Consider the following 18,382-nt stretch of genomic DNA (forward strand, 5'->3'; position numbering starts at 1 on the left):
AACCCAAGGGAAAGTCTAATGTGCTGTCCAGATATCTGCAGCTGTCTGGAAAGTTTTTTTGCAATCCCCATTCTCTGTTTTGTTAAATATTTTCTTGTGCTCTTTTCAATCATAAGACTTTTTACTTTTATCAACTATTAAAAAAAATTATAATGATCCAGAATCTATTTTGCTGTCACTTCCTTTAATGTAATACTTTATCTTCCACTAATTAAGCTCTTTATCATGAACAATTGCTGTCATCTTATACAAACAATTGCCAAAAGGTTATCTTCCTCTAATAAGAGCACAGGAAATTGTGCTAGGGATTACAGGCCCTGTGGAGGTTTGCCAATAAATCTTCTACATAAAATATTTGTAGTCATTGTAATTGAATACTGTACTTTATGCTAGTGCAGAATCACATTCTTCCCTCAAGTTCATCATGCCTAAGTCTTTTAGGGCTTTTGTGGTGCTTATGTGTTTAACATGCACTTGCTTCTGCAGCCAGAAAGTAGATTTAAATGACAGAGGAAAGAAAATGGCAAATGTTTTACTTATCTCCATTCCTGTGCTGCAAAGAGTAGTAACACAGATGCAGATACAGGGCAGTGGAGGGGAGAGTGTCATGCCTGAAGGGCTGTGGCAATGCCTGTTGCTGATATGCCTGTAGAGAAAGTGCAGACAAGAATGAGGGGCATCAAGTCAGACTCATCAAAGCAGATTTGGTTTCATGGGGACTGTAGTGAAATTACAGTGTTTCACCCTTCATTTCAGATGAAACAAATTTATACAGCTTTTCTTGCATCTCTTTCCTTCTGACTTGGCTTGTGGTTAATAGTGACACAAGCTAGAGAGAATCTAATTTGTGCATGTCCTCTGCACCTCTGACAATAATGTGTGTGTGCTGGAGAAAAATGTATCAAAACTGAACAGGTCACCATGAATACTTCCAGCCATTCCCCACTCCCACTTGACTCATTCTTTGGTTAATTAGATTGTTCTAGTCAGGAGTCCTGCAAAATTAAACATTGGGTGTTAGAATACAAACAAAACTCTATTTGTTTAATGGTCTTTTGACTAATGGAATGCTTTCTTGATGATTAAGATAAAATGAGATCTCTGGAATAGGATCATAAGTTTGGTGTTGACTCCAAAAATTGAGGTTCAGAAACATCTTTCACTAACAAATAACTATCTCAACTTTGCCCATTGTGCATCCATCTCTAGGAAAGGCCATTCTTAACATTTGTGTGATGTGCAGTGGTGGGGTGTACATGCAGCTGATCTGTCCAACTCTCTGTTATTGTTCATCACCCTAGCTTTTCCTCAGCTTTCCTTTGTAAATTATGGGGTTTTTTTTGGTGCAGATAGGATGTCTTTTTGGCTCTTACATGGATTAGGATCTTATAAGGCAAGCTGCATTCTGGAGTGTTACCCATCCTCTGAATCCAACTCATGTTCCTTAGTACATCAGGAGCTTTCTTCTCACTCATTTAAAACATCTTCTCACTAATTTAAAACATAGCATTTGAAATGGCCTTAAGTAATCCATTTCTAGTGCTTATCAAAATACAAAATTAAAATAAAAGCTAAATTTCATTTTATATTTAATATAAAATTTAAATTTAATATAAAAATAATCCAGCCTCGGTGAAGAGTTTTGAGTCCAATTTTTCAATGCCTGAGCAGGCCCCCAAATCTGCTATGCAACATGCAAAATGAAGCTCCCAGTTACTCTGAAGCCAAAACTGGCCATTATAAAACCTCTGTAAGCTGGCTGCTAGTCTCAGAGCTCATTATGAGGGAGGTCATTCTTCCTTACAGCAATGAATGTAGCTTTTGAGTACATTTTAAAAGTTTCATTTCATCACAATGCGGATGAATTGTTTCAGTCGTGATCGCCTGATGGGAAACTAACTTTCTTCTTCCTGGTAGAAAAAATACTGTGTTGATTCTTGCAGCAGCTTTTAGAACTACAGGATGTGATTTCCTTGATTCTTTTTTTTTTTTTCTTTAAAGACTTGAAGATTTTGGCACTAACAAAGGAATTTTTTCCTTTCTTTTTAACACAGATTAGTCAGTTTTCTTATGAAATTGGTGAATATGCAGAATAAAATTTTCAACAGACTCTTTCTGTACATCATCTTGAAGTGTTTTTTGCCAACAGTGTTTTCCATTCCTCCATAAAAAATGTGTGATTGCAAAATGCTTTAAAGAGTGTATCAGTTTCAGATTTGGCTGAAATGGTTTAAATAGGCGAAAGAAAACAAGTTTGTTGGTTTTTTGTTTGTTTGTTTTTGTTGTGGATAATCTTTCATACCCTAATTGGAAGAGTTTGAAGAAGACGCCAGGTTCATTTTGGAGATATATAATATTAGAATGAAAAAACATGTCCTCAAGCCAGTACACAAGAATTGCTAGTGAGATCCAAGGAAGTATTTTCTTTTCCCTGTGAGAATGGTGAAGCATTGGAAGACATTGTCCAGGGAGGCTGAGAACATCCTAAGAGAAACTCAGTGCAGAACTGGCCAAGTCCATGAGCAGTCTGCTGTAGCTGACCCTGCTTTGGCCTGGGCATTGAACTGGAAGCCACCAGGAATCCCTACAACCTAAATTATTGTGTGATATTAGTCTTCTTTGTATGAGCAATATCTGTGCTATTGGATGAATTTGCTGTTCCGTTATACAGTTGCATTTTCTGCATGATCGTTGACAACTGCAGAGAAATAGAGAGGGGGTGATTTTGGTAGAAGTGAGAGGTTTCCAGCAGCAGATAGCTGGTGAGCAGCTCAAGTCAGGAGTCCAGTGCAGCCAGCTGCTGCTCATTCAGGATATTATCCTGCAGCCATGGATCAATGGGGTGGGTGTGTACAGCACTCCTTGGCCACTTTGTGAGGACTGTCATGTAACTACCTCTGAACAAGTATGCCCAGCCTCTATTTTCATTATGCACATTAAAACATTTGTTGGTGAACAGAAATGGTAAGTTTAAAGTACTGTATAGCTTTACTTTCCCTAATATTGCCAGGACCAATGTAGAAGAATCCTGTCTCATACCACTAGTCCCTGTATGCTGGGAAAAACAAATAGCAGCGCTTCCTAACACGTCTTCTCCCAGCAAAACTCCAGGACTTTTTCCAAGTAAGTATGTGCTTCAAAACATGTTTAAATGTTACATTTTCACATGACTTAAACTAAACATTTAAAGTATCAAGGATATTCCATTTTAATCCTCTGTAATCTTTTTGATTACTCTGTGGTTGTTGGAGAGGCTATTGACTGCCTGTTGCTGGAGAGATTCAAGATGATCAAAAAGGCATGTGTTATGTATTGCTTCCTAACTCAATAGATCAAAAAGGGAAAATTCCTTGGTATTAACTATGTTTAAATATTTCAGCAGAAAATTGTTATGGCTTCCAGAAAATGTTCTCTGTTTCCTTTCTTGCTATTCAGAAGTAATTCATTAAATCAGGTTATTTTAGTTTTTAACATGGATGTGTCAGTGCTATCCTGTTGCAGGTCCATAGAAATTCTGAGCTATAAACATCAAAGAAATTCTGTATCAATGAGGTGTGTGGTCTAGGCTGGAAGAAGATAGATAAGACAATTTAATTTCTGGTCGCATTCTTATTGGTGTCCTTAGTGCTTATTTTCTAAGGTGGTTGGTGACAAGGAGGAGTACAGACCTCATGAAGCACTACATAATGTTCATGAAAGACAAAGCGTTTCATTTTCAGATAGGTATGAAGAATTTTTTTTTTCTGAAAACTCAGACAAATAGTGCTGATGTATCTTCTATGCTGTATAAAGTTGCACAAGCTATTTAAAACTGTCACACTGAAGAGCTGAGATGAAAGTCTTTGTGGCTGTTAGCTCTGACTCAAAAAGAAATCTTTGTATTTTTTTTTTTGTCTCTCCCACCACCCTTAGAAGTGGTAAAGAAATTCCTTTAGTATTAGTTGTTTGTGAAGTACCCAAGCTGTATAGTCCAACAAGCCTAATTAAGGGTGACTGTTACATTCTTATTTACCAATAAGGAGACAAAATACATAAGAAAATTTTGGTCATACCATTTAAACAGTAAAAAAAATGCTATTGTGAATGAATTATACACAGTGTAAAATGTCTTCATAAAAATCTGATGTGCTTCAAGTCAATGCTGAAGTGGAAGAAGTGGTGCATAGATAGAGGGGAATGATAATCTGGTTTTTATTTAATTTAACCAGCTGTGGGTGATGAAGATAGAGTATTGTAGTTGAAAAAAGGATTGCATCTAGAACCCAAATGTAGGTCACAGTCCAAGAGAGGAATAAAGGCAGTTTGAGACCCATACAGTTTATGATGGATGATGGAACATGAGCTCTTGGTGTAGAGCACTCAAAGAAGGGGTGCAGCTTATCCCCAGTTACAGGAGTGATGAAGATTCAGTACTGTGTGAAAGGGTTTGATTCACATGAGTTGCAAGGGGAACAGTAATTGTAGAAAAGCTGTCAGGGAGTGAAGTTTTGCAATGATCCAAGAGCAGGTCATCCTCTGTGCAGGGTAATATTTCTGCCAGTGGACAGAGTTTGGATTTATAAGGCAGTGGCATAACAAGTTACAATGTCTGGAAGCTGGAACACAAAATACATGCTACTAATAAGTAATATTCTTTATTATGCTGATGATTCATCTATGAAAGAACTAAGCCATAGATTAGGTTCCTCATCTGGCCAATTCTTTCAAGATACCAGATTAGCTGTCTTTCTCCAGAGGAAATGTCATAGCCTTGTTGGAAAGGTAGAAGACAGTGAGATGATGGAGGACTCGCTGGATGAAGCCTTGTGGGCTATAATAATCTGGAAGCTTTGTGATCTGGAATAAGTCTGTCAGGAACTGGAGTGAGGCCATCAGGTTTTTTTCAGATAGGCTGCTGAACAGCTGTCAGACACTAGCTGCCAGATAACATAAAGAATGTGTCCTGCGTTGCCAGAATGTCTAAGTGATTTTGGCAGTGGAAGGAAATGTGGGCTTGCTTCATAGTCTTTTCACCACAGGAAGGGATGATGCACATTATAATCTGTTCTAGCAGAACATTTGTTTGGGCACCAGCGGAAACAAAAGATATTACAGGACAAAAATCCAGATCAGTGCCCTGTGGAGAGGGTAAGACCAGGTCTTGGAGGCTTTTACGTGCAGTTAAGTTTCACTCTTCAGGTAACTTTTAGAAGCAGATCACTAAATCATGTGGTACTTTTTGCTGACAGTTCTGACTTGTTTGAATCTGTTATACATCATTGATTGAGAGTAGCTTCTACTGGACTCACCAAGGTTAGAGATGGGAAATTTGTCTGCTTTTACATATCTTTGGTCCAGCAAGACTTTCTTCTCTTTGCTTAGACTGTGCCAGTTTGGGGCTACTGCCCTTTCACAAGTGTCAGATCTGAATGTTGTGCTTTACACCCAAATGGATGCTAACTTCCTGCTGATTTAGGTATCCACTTTTCTCAAACCCAATCTCCTGGGGGTTTACTCCCCTCATGGCAGGTTCACACAGCTTGAGCTGCAAAATGTAGACCATGGAAATGTTGAGAGGGAAACTCCAAACCTTTTCATTTTCATCTTGACTCTTCCTGTACCACTTAAGCATGTGTCCTTTGGGGTTTGGAATTAGCACCTAGACACCAGTCTCGCTTGGTGGGTCTTTATGTGGACATACTATCTGCAGTTAAATTCCAGTAAGAAAGTCACCTTCCAATGCTGCAGTTGGTCTTGTCCCCCTACCTATCTTGTGACACCCTGGCCTGATATAGCACTGTATCACCACGTGTTGGGGTGGTGCAAGGGTTTGTCTCTTGCCTGTTAGGACAGGCTGAGGTCTCAAGGTGCCAAGTCTTTCTCTAGAGCCTTCCACATTACCAGCTTCTTGTCATCCCTCTTCTCAACTTTCTTATGAGAAAGGGATAGGGATGGCAAAGACATCAAACAAACCTGAAATTCCTCAGTTTATAGAAATAGTGATGCAGTCTGTGGACATAAAATGGGTAACAGTAAGGAACCCTAGACTGTATGGATACCACCGAGCTCTGTCTTGCTTTTCCTTGAAGGTGCCTCATCTGGAGAGAGGCATGAGGAGCATACCAGTGCTTGTCAAGAGAGATGACTGTCAGCCACTCCCAACTTCACAAGCTGATAGTGAAGAATTACACTAAAATAGTGACTGCTAAATTAATTCTAATCAACTGGAAATCAAGAACTGAGAAAGGATGAATATACTGCATAAGTACAGCGTTGTTCATATAGCATAGATATTTAAAATGTTACTTTCCTGCTAGTACTGAGAATCTGCTGGAAGTCAGTCTTAGAACATAATCCATTGCAATGAAACACTGCAGAGAAATTATGATTAATTTTCTATCATAATAATCATATTTATATATAATTTGTGACTGTTCAGTTCTGTGAGGGACTTGTATCTCTAGGAAAAAAATTCAGGAAAGCCACCAAGGTTCACATGAAAGTGGGGATCAATGTACTTTCAAGTACATTTATTTACTCAGCCAAAAATAAGCATGTGCAAACATTATAGGGTTCAACAGGAAACCAGTGAACCAGCTAGCTTCCGAAGGAAAGATCTTGCTATCTGTTTCCACAGAAAAGCACCTCTAGCCATTACCATATTTTGAAAGGCCACTATTATTGGGTATTTTGTTCTGTAACCCAGTGTATAATCAAGAACTAGTAAGAGAAATTTAAAAATTATTTTACAGTAATTCAGGAATAGTTCAATACCATCAAAGACAAATCATTCATGCTATCCCTCAAGTGCTTTTTCTGTTGTTGTTAAATCCTCGCTTCTTTCTGTGAAGTATCTGCTTTGCTTTGCTGAAGATTCCTCACATTTCACACAGAAGGTTCTCTCCCCCACTAACTCCAGGCTGTGTCTGTAAGTCAGGTCTTTCTCCTCATAAACTGGCAGTTTGCATCTCACGTGTTATTGGGAAGTTCTTACAAACTTCTTGAATTTGTTATGCTTTCTGCAAACAGTGCTGCATTGCAAACTTCTGCACAGTGCTGTGCATGATGAAGGAAAAGAGCATAGCTCAAAGTTCTTTGGGCCATCATGTGCTCTGGTTACTTCTGAGTAGCAGCCCCCATGTCTGGGGCTGTATACATGCCTGGTGTTGTTTTGTGCTGCTGTGTGAGAAAATGAAGCAGTGCAGCAAGATCTGAACAAAAAATTACCACCTTTTACCAAAAATGTATTTTTTTCATACCAACTTTTCTGAGTCTTCTGCCTTAATTAATCCTCTTTCTTGATTATTCACTTAAAAATGAGTGAAGTGCAACAATTCACAAAGTCTACTTATGTACATAGAGCCATGAGGTGTATTTAGGTATAGGATGATTGCTTCCATGTACTTTCCCAGGAGTTTTATGACTAGCTCTCTGAGCTGGCAGCAGGACTGAATTACTGGCATTGTAATGCCTTGCTGAGCTGTAGTGGTGCTTTTGGAGAATATCTTGGGTATCACATGCTTGAGAGAAAGATGGGAGTGCCCATCTTCTACTTGTAGTGAGAGGTAGGGAGAATAAGAAGAAACCATTGTCAAGTTCAGGTGTTTAGACTGCTGTACCTGCGTTTGTAATAAACAGGTATTTCCCTAGTCACTGACAAAATGTAGCTTTTCCTCATCAGATGAGTCAATTCACAAAGAGACAAAGTTTCTATACCACAAGGGCATTCCTGCCAGAGGACAGATTTTTGTATCAGATACATCAAACAGGCTGAAATTATATCTAATTAATGACTGTGTAAGCTGGCCTTGTGCTAGAAGGCCATATGTTCATTTGTGTAGACATGATGAAGACAGGCAAACAGCATCTGCAGAGATTACAGATCTGCCCCAGAGCTGCTTACTCACTGTGAGGCACTTGATGAGGAAGGCACTGCTAATGCCAACTGCCTGAAGTACCACTGATACTCACTGATTGTACATGATAATACGTGAATTTTCATGGCGCGTTGCTGCCTGCAGTCTTTTGTCACTATGGGATGGGGTCCCCAGCATGTTGATTGGTTGGGGGTACCTCATCTGTAGAAGGGCTGGGCTGTGGTATAAATGTTCAGATACTCAGGGAAACCTGTGTGTGAGCACTAACATGGCAGATAGTTTCTAAGTGTTTGTTTTTATCAAGAGAAGGGAAGCAGGCATGAGTGGGAATGGCTCACGTGTGGAGTCACAGCTGAGAGCTTTTCTCCAGCCTGTGGGAGCAAAGTGTCTTTCATCATTAAGTCCACTAGTCCTGAAGATGTGTACCATAGCTAGAGGGAATGTGTGTGTGCATGTACCTCTGTTAAGTATATTTCTAGCCAATGAGGGAAGGGAAAGTGTGTTTTAAAGGCATTCAAATAGTAGTTCAGTGTAAAATCCCTCCTGGAAATCTCTCTCAGCCTTTGAGAAGGCACTGAGAGTGATTTTTAGTTGTTTTTCTTTTCTGGTGGAGTACATTGATATCAATTATATTTCAATGAATAAATAGGAGACTTTGGGAAGAGCCAGAGGAAAGTAAATAATTCTGCTGTGATCCATTTTGCTAAGATGAATGGTGACCATTTACCTTTCACCAGATTTGTTTTGTCTCACTGGGGAGATGATGGCTTGGATTGCATAGGCAGAGTCTGGAGAAATTCTATTGAGCTAGAGGAGAAAGGAATTTCTTTGTCCTTGAGTTTTGTATTTGTCCTCTGGGATGAAGGATAAGTCAAACAGGCTAATTTTGTAAAACTAAGTCACATCATTTTTCCCCCAGTATTTTTGCCATATCAGGCAGCTCTGTCTTTCTAATACTATTTTTCTTCTGACTCTTATTCTGCCAGAGATCAGCATTCTGGGTAGATGACTTTCAGTGCTCTTCTGCCTGTGAAGAAGAAACATTAGGCAAGAGTCAAAGAAGGGATATTGTTCAGCTTTGTGGCCACATATATCCTCACTATCTCCGTATAGGAACCCTTAAATCCTCCAAAAGTAAGGATTTGCATTAGAAGATTGGAAGTTTTGTAGTCACTTGGCAGTGATCTGGAGCCACTTTTACACTTGTCTGTATACCCTCAGTGGGCAAGTGGACTTTTCTGATCAATTGCAGAAGAAATTGGAGAGATTTTAGTTGTCTCGGTATCTCTGTGGGTTTAGTTCTTAATTATCCTTTTGTGCCATTCTGTTGAAACGTGTTTGTTAATCGCTCCAGAGTACTTTAGCTTCTTTCAATATATTGAATTCCACTTGCATGCTTTTAAAAGTGTTTGCGCAGCATATGCCTTTCTTAGGAGTATGGGAAATATCCACAGTCTGAAACAAAAGTGCAGTGTTCCAAACTCAACATCCATGTTGTTATCCCATAAATTAGTACGCACTGTGCTGTTACGTAAGTTTGCCTTGTGTCAGAATAATAAAAGCTGAGTGTACTAAAAAGCTGATAAGCCTGCCATGAAGAATTACATTGTTCAAATTTTTCTGCCTTAAGATAACACCTGTTGCGTTACTGACATGCTGGTAGTATAGTGTATCTTGAGAGCTAGTATAAAAAAAGAAAAAGGAATTTTTCAGGCCGATCAGGTCTGAGCTTTGGCAGCCTTGAATTTAGTATTGTCTCAAAGCCACTCTTATACAAAAGGACTTCAAGAAAGCACAGCTGTTCTGTATTTTTGGATATTAAAAATGGACAAAGTCACTTTTCAGTAATACTGCCATAGCCTCGAGGACCGAATGCAAAAAACAAGCGCTCCTTCTGTTGGCAGGTGGGAAGTTCAATCCCTTAAAAGGCAAAATAAAAAAATAATAAAATAGATGGTTGTGCAGATTCTGAGGGTAGCCTGCAATGAGGGTGAAGGGACAAGTACCCCACAGCTGCCAGAGAAAATCACTGCTGGCAGTGTGTACGCATAAAGTGACAGCGCGCTTCCAGCAGCCCTTAAATGAGTGGCGGGGGGGAGAGGGGAAGTTCACCCCTGCTACCACAGTTCTGCACAATGATCGCCTTTCTGGGTGCTGGGGTCACAGCTGCTGTCTGGAGATTATGTACAGAAGCACTCTTCTTCTCTGGAGAATGAGGTTTCCTGGAGGATTAAGCACAGGCTGAAAGCAGGAGGAGTTATTCAGGAGGGAGACAAAGGCCGAGAGCCCACGGCTGTGACAGGCGACAGGGGCGGAAGACTGGGAGCAAGAACACGGCTGCCGGGATTTGCTGCTTGGATGGGAGAGCCTTCAGTTAGGGATCCTGAAGTGGTCCAGTTGTGGGGGGGAAACCCACTGAGGGTTTGGCATGACCTTGCTTGCTGGTAGAACTCAAAGTGTCCTTTCCCACTCATGTGGGAGGTGGAAGGAGTCTGAAGGGCTCTGCCACCATTTAGTATTCAGAAATAGTGATCAGTAATCTGAACCCCCATGTAAAGGTATATATGCACTCCCCATCTGCTCAGAAAGTGATGCTTTTTGCGTTGCCTTCTGTCGCTGACATGTTCCACCATGACTTCTGAGCCTGCTGCTTTGGTGTTTCCTTCTTCCCTCTTCCTTCTTAGCTTCTTCTTTTTTATCTCCTTTTTTTTCTTTCTTATCCTGCTATTTCACCTCTTGGGTACAACATTCCCAGGCAAGTATCCAGAATATCCTTCACCCACGTATCATGTGCCAGCACCTCTGTTTTGTGTAGGAAGGTCTTCTATATTTGAAACCAGGGCCATCTGTCTCAATGCTAAAAAAAAAAACAAACAGGTTTCTTGCAATTTTCTGCAAGGGCAATGGACACAGTTCTTCTGCATAACTTTAAAAGGAAAAATGCAACCTATTCTATAATAATATCTGAAACTTCTATTTATCAGTTCTAAAGTTAAGTCTTATTTCACCTACTGGATCAAATTTTCCACAGATCCTATATACTGGCAACTTCTTTTTAATGGCTTCAGAATCCACTAGTGCTTTTTATAATTTGAAACAAATTAGTGCTGCACATAATGTAGGAAAGGAGAGGTGGAGGCAGAGGAGGCTGACAATGCATGCATTCAAATGATGTGAAAGTGCAAGTGGGAAAAATTTGACTGAGTTGGTAGAGCTTGTCAGAGGGGTTTCAGGCATATCATGTATTAGGAAAGCATAGCTATTTTAAAAGAATGAAACTTCTTAAAAGGGGCAGAATTCCAGAAGGATGCTAATGAGTAAGTATTGGGTGCCAGTGTTTAAATGTAATGTCATGGATGCTAATTGTTTTTCCTGCTGTATGGATATTTCCTAAGTGCAGTGTGACTCTTAACCAAATCACTTTTAAAACTTTATTTCTATTTGCCTCTCACTTTGTAAAATCCTCTCTAAAAAGGACCATTGTCAAATAAATTTATAAGAATTAAAAGACTGCTGTTACAGCTGAAAATAGTTCATGCTTTTGATGTTACATTTAGGCACAAACATAAACAGGAAATCCTACAAAAATGTTTGAGAGGAGAAGCTCAGTGTGAGGTAGAAATGTAACCTGTGCTACTCACTTCTGGCCCTGGCTGATACATTGTTAAGAGCAAAATGCTGAAGAGTGCTCATTTGCAAGGAGGAACTGAAGCAACTTTGATTTTTTTTTTTTTTAATCAGGAGTCTTGTGAAGAGTACTGATGACTGCCCACATCTGGTGAATTGGATTAGAATCTAATTAGTATGCAGAGTTTAGAAAACTTTTGTAAAGTTTCAAAAATAATGCAGAGGAAAGAACAGCTTTGCTGAAAATTCAGAGAAGAATTACTGTTCCTCTGAGCATAACTTGAAAGTAGCTTTCCTGCTCCTTAAAGATGTGGCTGTCGTGGATGGTAACCTATTTTATTTGTTAACATTTTCTGTTCAGATAATCCATTAAGTTTAAAGATATCTGTAGTATCTAATTGACCCCTGTAGCTAAGAGTCCATCTGGAAATCTAGGCACATACTGAGAAAGATCAATAAAGTGATTTTAGTGTTTGTGAAAGCAATTTTTGTGGCCTGGTTTATGCTTCAAAAAGAATAATATACCTGTCCTATGTTTGTGAAGTACCTCAGCAAACACAAAGGATATCCCGTTTATGTGCTTACTTTTTCAGCACTGTGTTGTAATAGCATATTTCCAAGCAAAAACATACTTTCCTCTTTAATCTCGTTCACTTACATGTACACCAACTATTCTGTGTAAGAAAGTGTTTAAATTCAGGCTGAAATGTGGTCCAGAGGAGAAATGAAGGCAGAAACTTCTTCTGTAATTCTTACGGTAGAAGAATAGAAATTCTTTCCCCATGTCTCTAAATTTAGGGCTTACATCAGCACTGAGAAGTATTTTTTAAAAGAAAATGGTGATTTGTGAAATAGAAATTACAAATATTTTAAGATGCAAATGGCTGCTTTTTTGTCTTCCTTCTCCATTGCAGTTCTGAATGTCTGTTGTCTGCGCAGCCTTAAGGGTGCAATCTCTTTTTCTGTGGGACTGCACAGGGCTTTTTTACAGAGCATATCCATAACAGTGCTTCAGCTTGCAGGGGTGGAAAGTAGAGCCCACTATGTATTGGTAGTATATATTTTGTGTCCTGAAGGAAAAATCTTAAATGGTATTTATGAGAATGGATCGGCATAACACTAGCAGATGATTCAAACTGTGGAAAAATTACATTTTACTCCTCTAGGGCATCCCACATACTTAGTAGCTACATCTTGGTTTAGTTGAGATTTTTTTACACACACACATATATATATAAAATTTTTTTTCCTCTTTGATCTATTTAGAAGAGAGATAAAATTCTGTCAACATCTGTGGTGACGTAACATTGCAGATAGAGCATAGGTAGAAAGAAAGGAGGACTGCGTCTTTTGGGGAGAAAAGGGTTTATAAGTATCCAGGCCCTTGAGGGTTTCTGGGTTTCTTGGCTTCAGTAGTACAACTCTGTGAGGAAGCTCTCTGTAGCAGAACACAGGCTATTTCTCCCTGGTTTGGGATCAGCTTGTGCAGCATGTCTGGGACCATGCAGGATCACTGTGGAAATGTCAGTGCTTGTAGAACCATGGGCTCTGTCCAGCCATTGCTCCCCAAATAGGATGCAGTAGGATGTATAGGATGACATGGGGAAGCATTTACTTCTCCTCTCACTCTGCTCTATGCCTACTTGCACCACTCTCCTGATCTTGGTAGTGATGTAGCTGGTGGCCCAGCTCTTCAGTATTTGGCATTCTCTGTTTTCCAGCCTTGATCTGAAAGGAATTTTCTGTTTTATGAATCCTGATCCTCTCTCCAAGGGCAAACTTGAAAACCACAATACTTTTTGCTTTAACATCTGTGTGTCTGAATAAGTTCTGGGACTCTTGCATTTGGAGCAGAAAATTTAGACCAGCAAATTTCTACCATTTCCTGAAAGGACTGAAAATCACCTCTGCCTTCATATATGCAGCAAGATTCCCCAAGTCAGGGCAGTGTTTAGAAAGTTGCAAAAATAGTAATGATCCTTGAAATCGGTTTTTTTAGACTGAGTTAAAAGGACAGGAAAGGAAATGTGTGGAGCTTGTCCTGCTTCACAGCACATCAATCTCTTGTGTGAGTGCCAATAGTTTTGGGGTTTGGTTTTTTTCACAAGATTAATATAGAAGGACAGAAAACTATTTCTGCCTACAGGAGCAGGCATAGTGTATCCTGCATTCTCTGTGTCTTCCTCCTCTCACTGAATGCTGAAGCGTGAAGCGTATTCTGAGATGTTTCTATGCTGTGCACTTGCACAGCAGAAAACAGCAGTAGGTGGGGTATTGGAAAAGTTAATAGCACTTTACTCAATGTGGAGGTGAGAAGGTAGTTTTGTTTCAGCAAGACAGTGACTCATGATGCCAAAATGAATGTGATGAGGGTGGTTTATTTTAGCTTAGATATCACACATACCTGTTGAGGTCTGAGATAAAGCAAGCAAACCCTCAGTAAGCATACTGTCAGAGTTCAATACCCTGTAGTGATCCAAGTTGTAAAAGCCTGCCTCATCACATGAGAACACAGAGCGCTCTTTCTGGGGCTCTCTGAAAGGAAGAGTGGTGCCTTTGTTGGCAGGGTGCTGCCCTGTGCCAGAACACCACAGCGGATAGCGGCATGTGCTCTGTATTCATCGTTGGTCTGAATCCAGTGAATCTGAAGAATAAATGAAATTTGAGAATATTTCCTCGATTGGGGAGTGCTGTGATCAGGTCCCATTGGGTGTCAGCAACGTGAAAGGCACTGCTTTACCCTGGTCTGAGTTCTTTCACTTCCTTTCTTCTTCATACCCCAAGATGCTGAAGAGAAATTCTGCAGGTGAGACATAGTATTTCTAAATAAGTGGAGGGCTTTTTTTCTCAGCTTTCTCTTTCCTTGGTTTAAATTCAAAACTATGACACTGTTATACCTGAAGTTTCTTTTGACAGACCTTCACTCCTAAGAAGCCTAAAATCTCATTGCTGAGTTTACTGGACCTTTCTAATGGGCATATCTCTTACTACCTGTGGTGGGTTGACCCTGGCTGAACATTAGGTGCCCTCCAAAACCACTGCCCTCCTTAACTGGGTAATGCAGAGAAAATGTAGCACAAGTCTGGGTTGAGATAAGGAGAACTATATATGAATGGAGCTGAGATCTGTTTTATTTCATTTTCTGTGTCAAGCTGTTGTGGCATTTGATTCCAAAGGACTCATCTAAGAAAGCGTGCTTACAAAGTGAAGTTCTCATGCCAGTGTGAATGAGAAAATCAGTCTCCATTTTGGTCTTCAATTCCTCTTTTCTCCTGCCTAGACTGCTTTGTTACTCTCACCCATCTGTTAACAACCTAATGAAGGCCTCTGAAGGGCTTCTTAAGTCCCTTCTACTTTTGCCTTGCTATTAGACCTTCCTGTGGTAACGTGGCAGCCTTGTCTACTATTTTGGTACCAAGTTGTGAAATGCCTCAGAGCGTGGGAAAACACATGTCCAGCCTTTAAAAGGTAAGTTTCATTTGGTAGTAGAGAAATTCTGCCAAATAATGTGTCGTCCTCTCCAGGCAGATTCCTTAGTGCCCCTGAAAAAACAGATTAAAAGTGAACCTGTGGCTACTGGAGACTATGAAAAAGCTTTTCTGGGAGTCAAGTTGGCAGAGCTGGCGCATCAGAGAAGTGTGAGTCACCAGGGGTCAGACCCTTGGGCTGTAGACACTCAGTGTTGCAGAGGACCTTGTGGTGGGAAGGGAAGGTCCCTGCCGGAGGGAGGAGGATGTCTATGGTCAGACCTCAGTCGCTGCTGCGCAGTTGCCATATGGACACCGTACTGTGCCAGTGCCAGGAGCTCTGTCACTGTGGTGGAAATCAGTGAGTGAAGTGCCTCTCCTGCCAGGTTGTGCAGATCTGCAGGGGCTGGCACTCTGCGGGAGGGAGCGTGGTGCTATGTGGGCCGCTTGGCACGTGGCAGGGTGGCAGTGGATGGTTGAGAGCAAAGTGCTCATGCACAGCAGTTGTTGAGTGTCTTGAGCATTGCTGCAGAAGAAATCAAGGAGGAGATGGATCCTCATCCTCAGGAAAGTTTCCTGAAACAGAACAGAAGAGTCTGAACAAAGCAGACATTTCTCCTACAAGACTCCTGCAGACTGCAACCCAGGTTTTTTTCTGAAGAGCTTTTATATCCATCTCACTTGCAAGCTGCCTGCCTAGGATCTCATTGGCATTCTGCTTTTCTGCTGTAATCTCATGTTGTTAAGGAGTGTGATTTTTCTTCTTAGCTGTGCCGCATATAGAAGATTACATAAATACTGTGGAAATTTTGGGAGAGGGAAGATGAAGAAGAAGAAGAAAAACTAAACCCAAACCACCAAACCCTTCCTCTTAAGAAGCATTTTGACTATAATCTTATGTCTTCCTCACAGAGAAAATTCTGTTTAATGTAGGAGGAAGGCAGACATGCGTCTTTACCAAGAAAACCACAAACTGGCTTCCTAATGGTCCAACTGTGTTAATGAGCAATTACAAACACACTGAGCTGAGGTAGATTTATTCTCCTGGCAGCTGTTGCCCAAAGATGGTTTGATGTAAGAATGCTTTTTCCTCTTCTTCTGCATTGAATTCATTTCCATCTCCTTCCTCTTGCCCTCTTTTCCTGGGTAAATAGAAATTCACTTTCCAGGTTGAAGCCATTTCATAAAGGTGGTATTTCTGAGGTTCAGCTCTCCTGTTAAACCAAAGGATAATTCCAGGATGGGTAGATTTTTTTTTTGCTTTTTGGGTTTTTTTTTGTTTTGTTTTTTTTTTCCTGTTCCTTACAGCACAGCGATTCAGTTTATCATTTTCAAAACAGATACTTTCAACGGTGTGCCTGATATACAGGGGTAAAATTGATCTTTGAATACAGGACCCTTTCTACTGGGTTACCATGAATGTGTTCGAGTTCTGAAATCCTCGAGGACAAGGTCCGGGCAAGTGTTGAGGGCAGCGGGGCAGGCTCACTGTGGCTGCAGTTCAGTGGTGCACAGACACCGCGCTGCTCTTCGCAGTATCCGAAGATTGTCTTCTTCCTCTAAAGTCTGAAACCGATCAAATAATAAGATTTTATCGGTCGTGCTTCCTTCTTTACAGAAGGAGTGAAAATTTGTTAAATATGCTTGCAGCTCGGAGAGGAGGAAGAAAGCTTCGAGCAGTGCTGCTAAAAACAGCCTGGGCTGCTTTTGTTTGGACGTGCAAAACGCAGCAGCTTAATGCCTCCATTGTATGCAGGGGGAAATATGCTAATTCAAAGCACATTTCCCATCAGAAGCCCTTTCAGGCCTGTCATCGCTGAGATATGAAGGCTGATAAAAGCGGGGAGCAGGGGCGGCCCGGGCTCTGGGAGCGCGGCTGCGGGCATTGTGTGCTGACGGGCCCGCTCACCCGTGAAGGCCCGGCCGGGCGGGTTCCCATGGGCGCCTGGCCTGGCCCGCGGCCCCGCCGGGGCACAGGCCTGGGCCCCGCCGCCACAGCCCAGCCCGCAGCCTCTCACCCGCGGCTTCTCTCTGGGTAACACGGACAGCTACTTTCTGTTCGCTTTAAGTGCGGTTTTAGCTGAAATAACAGATTTTTCGTGACAAGGCCTCCATCGCTGCTTTTCCAAGTTGCCAATGCGTGCAGGGCAGTGGCGCTGAGCTCCCTCTGTGAAGAGTCGCCTTCAGCTCGGGAAATGGGGGATGCTGCAACTGGCAAGACTTCTTTCTTCTCAGTTATGCAACAGAACTGAGTCTGAAATGCTGCTTAGTCTATTACCATATTATATGGTTATATTTGAGGTTGAAATAAATGCATTCATGTTTGGTATGTACTAAAACTCTCTAAGCACTGGTCTTTAAATACTGACTATATGTATAAAAGCCTAGAGTTCGGAGTTTTTTTCCTTCTCTCTTAAAGTTGGGTAAAGGTCTTTAAATGATGAGTTTTGTCTCAGGAGCCAGTTGGTCCAGAACTAGGGAGATGCTCAGTTTACTCAGGAATACATTTTCTGTCTTCCTTTAAACATGTGTGTATTATTTTATTGTAGAAAATTTGAGATTTAGTGAACTTGACGAACTGATAATGTTGCTATGATATTTGCTTGGAAACAGTTTGAAATGGCAATGAAAATTTAGTTGTAGTTTGTTTGGCTCTATAAACCTGCAGTGTACTAATGGCAAATTAAACTAAGAAAATGGACTGTGTTTACAACCTGGTGATGTTCTGTCTGCAGTAGAAGTATGTACTACCCTTGAACACACAATTAGTTTCTGAGGACCATGGCTGGAATTAAGTGCTTATAAATACTTTTAAAGCTGTGGCTGGTCTTCAGTTTCTTTCCTGTACTAATAAACATGTGAACAAGCTGTTTGGGCTGGGTGATTTTGGCTGGGCATGAGAAACTGTGGTCTTTTTCTGCAACCTGTGGGCAAGTTTTTGAGCTGCAATGAGAGGCGCTCTGTCCCATGTTGAGCGACATGCCTTTGGTCCCCTCCAGGACATGAATGCACACTTGATGTAGTAGTTTTTTTCCACATAGAATTCTTCTTACAGACTAAAGAAAGAATCTTAGCCAGAGCCTTGGGTGTTGTTTCTGCCTTGTGCTTTTCTCTTGTTTTTATGTTAGGGTTTTTTCAGTATATATATCCCTTCTCCCTTTCCCTGGTTCCTTAGCTCCTTTCTTTTCTTCTCCAAATGGTGCAGAAAGGTGGAGCAGATAATTGTACTTCAGGAATCACCAGTAGTGAGATATGTGGAAGATGTGTCTGTAGTACTACTGAAATCAAAAATCCCTGGGGCATTTTCAGTAACTTACGTGAGGGAAGCACATAATGAAAATGCTTAGTGTTGACACCTAGGAAGCTCCAAGTGCAAGGGAAATGGTTACAAATGTGCTGAAAACCAGAGAGTAGAAATAAAATGGGATGGGA

At 40.8% G+C, this 18,382-nt stretch overlaps 1 protein-coding gene across 7 annotated transcripts in view; it reads left to right on the forward strand.

Moving 5' to 3' along the window:
* GPM6B (glycoprotein M6B) overlaps window positions 1–18,382 on the forward strand; it is a 106,479-nt gene that overhangs the window by 47,585 nt on the left and 40,512 nt on the right. Inside the window, exon 1 of one of the 7 annotated variants that reach the window (XM_086880059.1) lies at window positions 14,063–14,289. The exons of 4 other annotated variants lie outside the window; for them this stretch is intronic. In XM_086880059.1, the coding sequence (XP_086736185.1) occupies window positions 14,139–14,289 (151 nt within the window). In that variant the 5' untranslated portion in view covers window positions 14,063–14,138. Of the gene's footprint in view, window positions 1–14,062; window positions 14,290–18,382 lie in introns of those variants that run through there. 2 more of the 7 variants (XM_086880055.1, XM_086880054.1) reach the window with 2 other exon arrangements.

This window comes from Cyanistes caeruleus, chromosome 3, assembly GCF_971803275.1.
Source record: "Cyanistes caeruleus chromosome 3, bCyaCae1.hap1.1, whole genome shotgun sequence".
Classification (NCBI taxonomy): Eukaryota; Metazoa; Chordata; class Aves; order Passeriformes; family Paridae; genus Cyanistes; species Cyanistes caeruleus.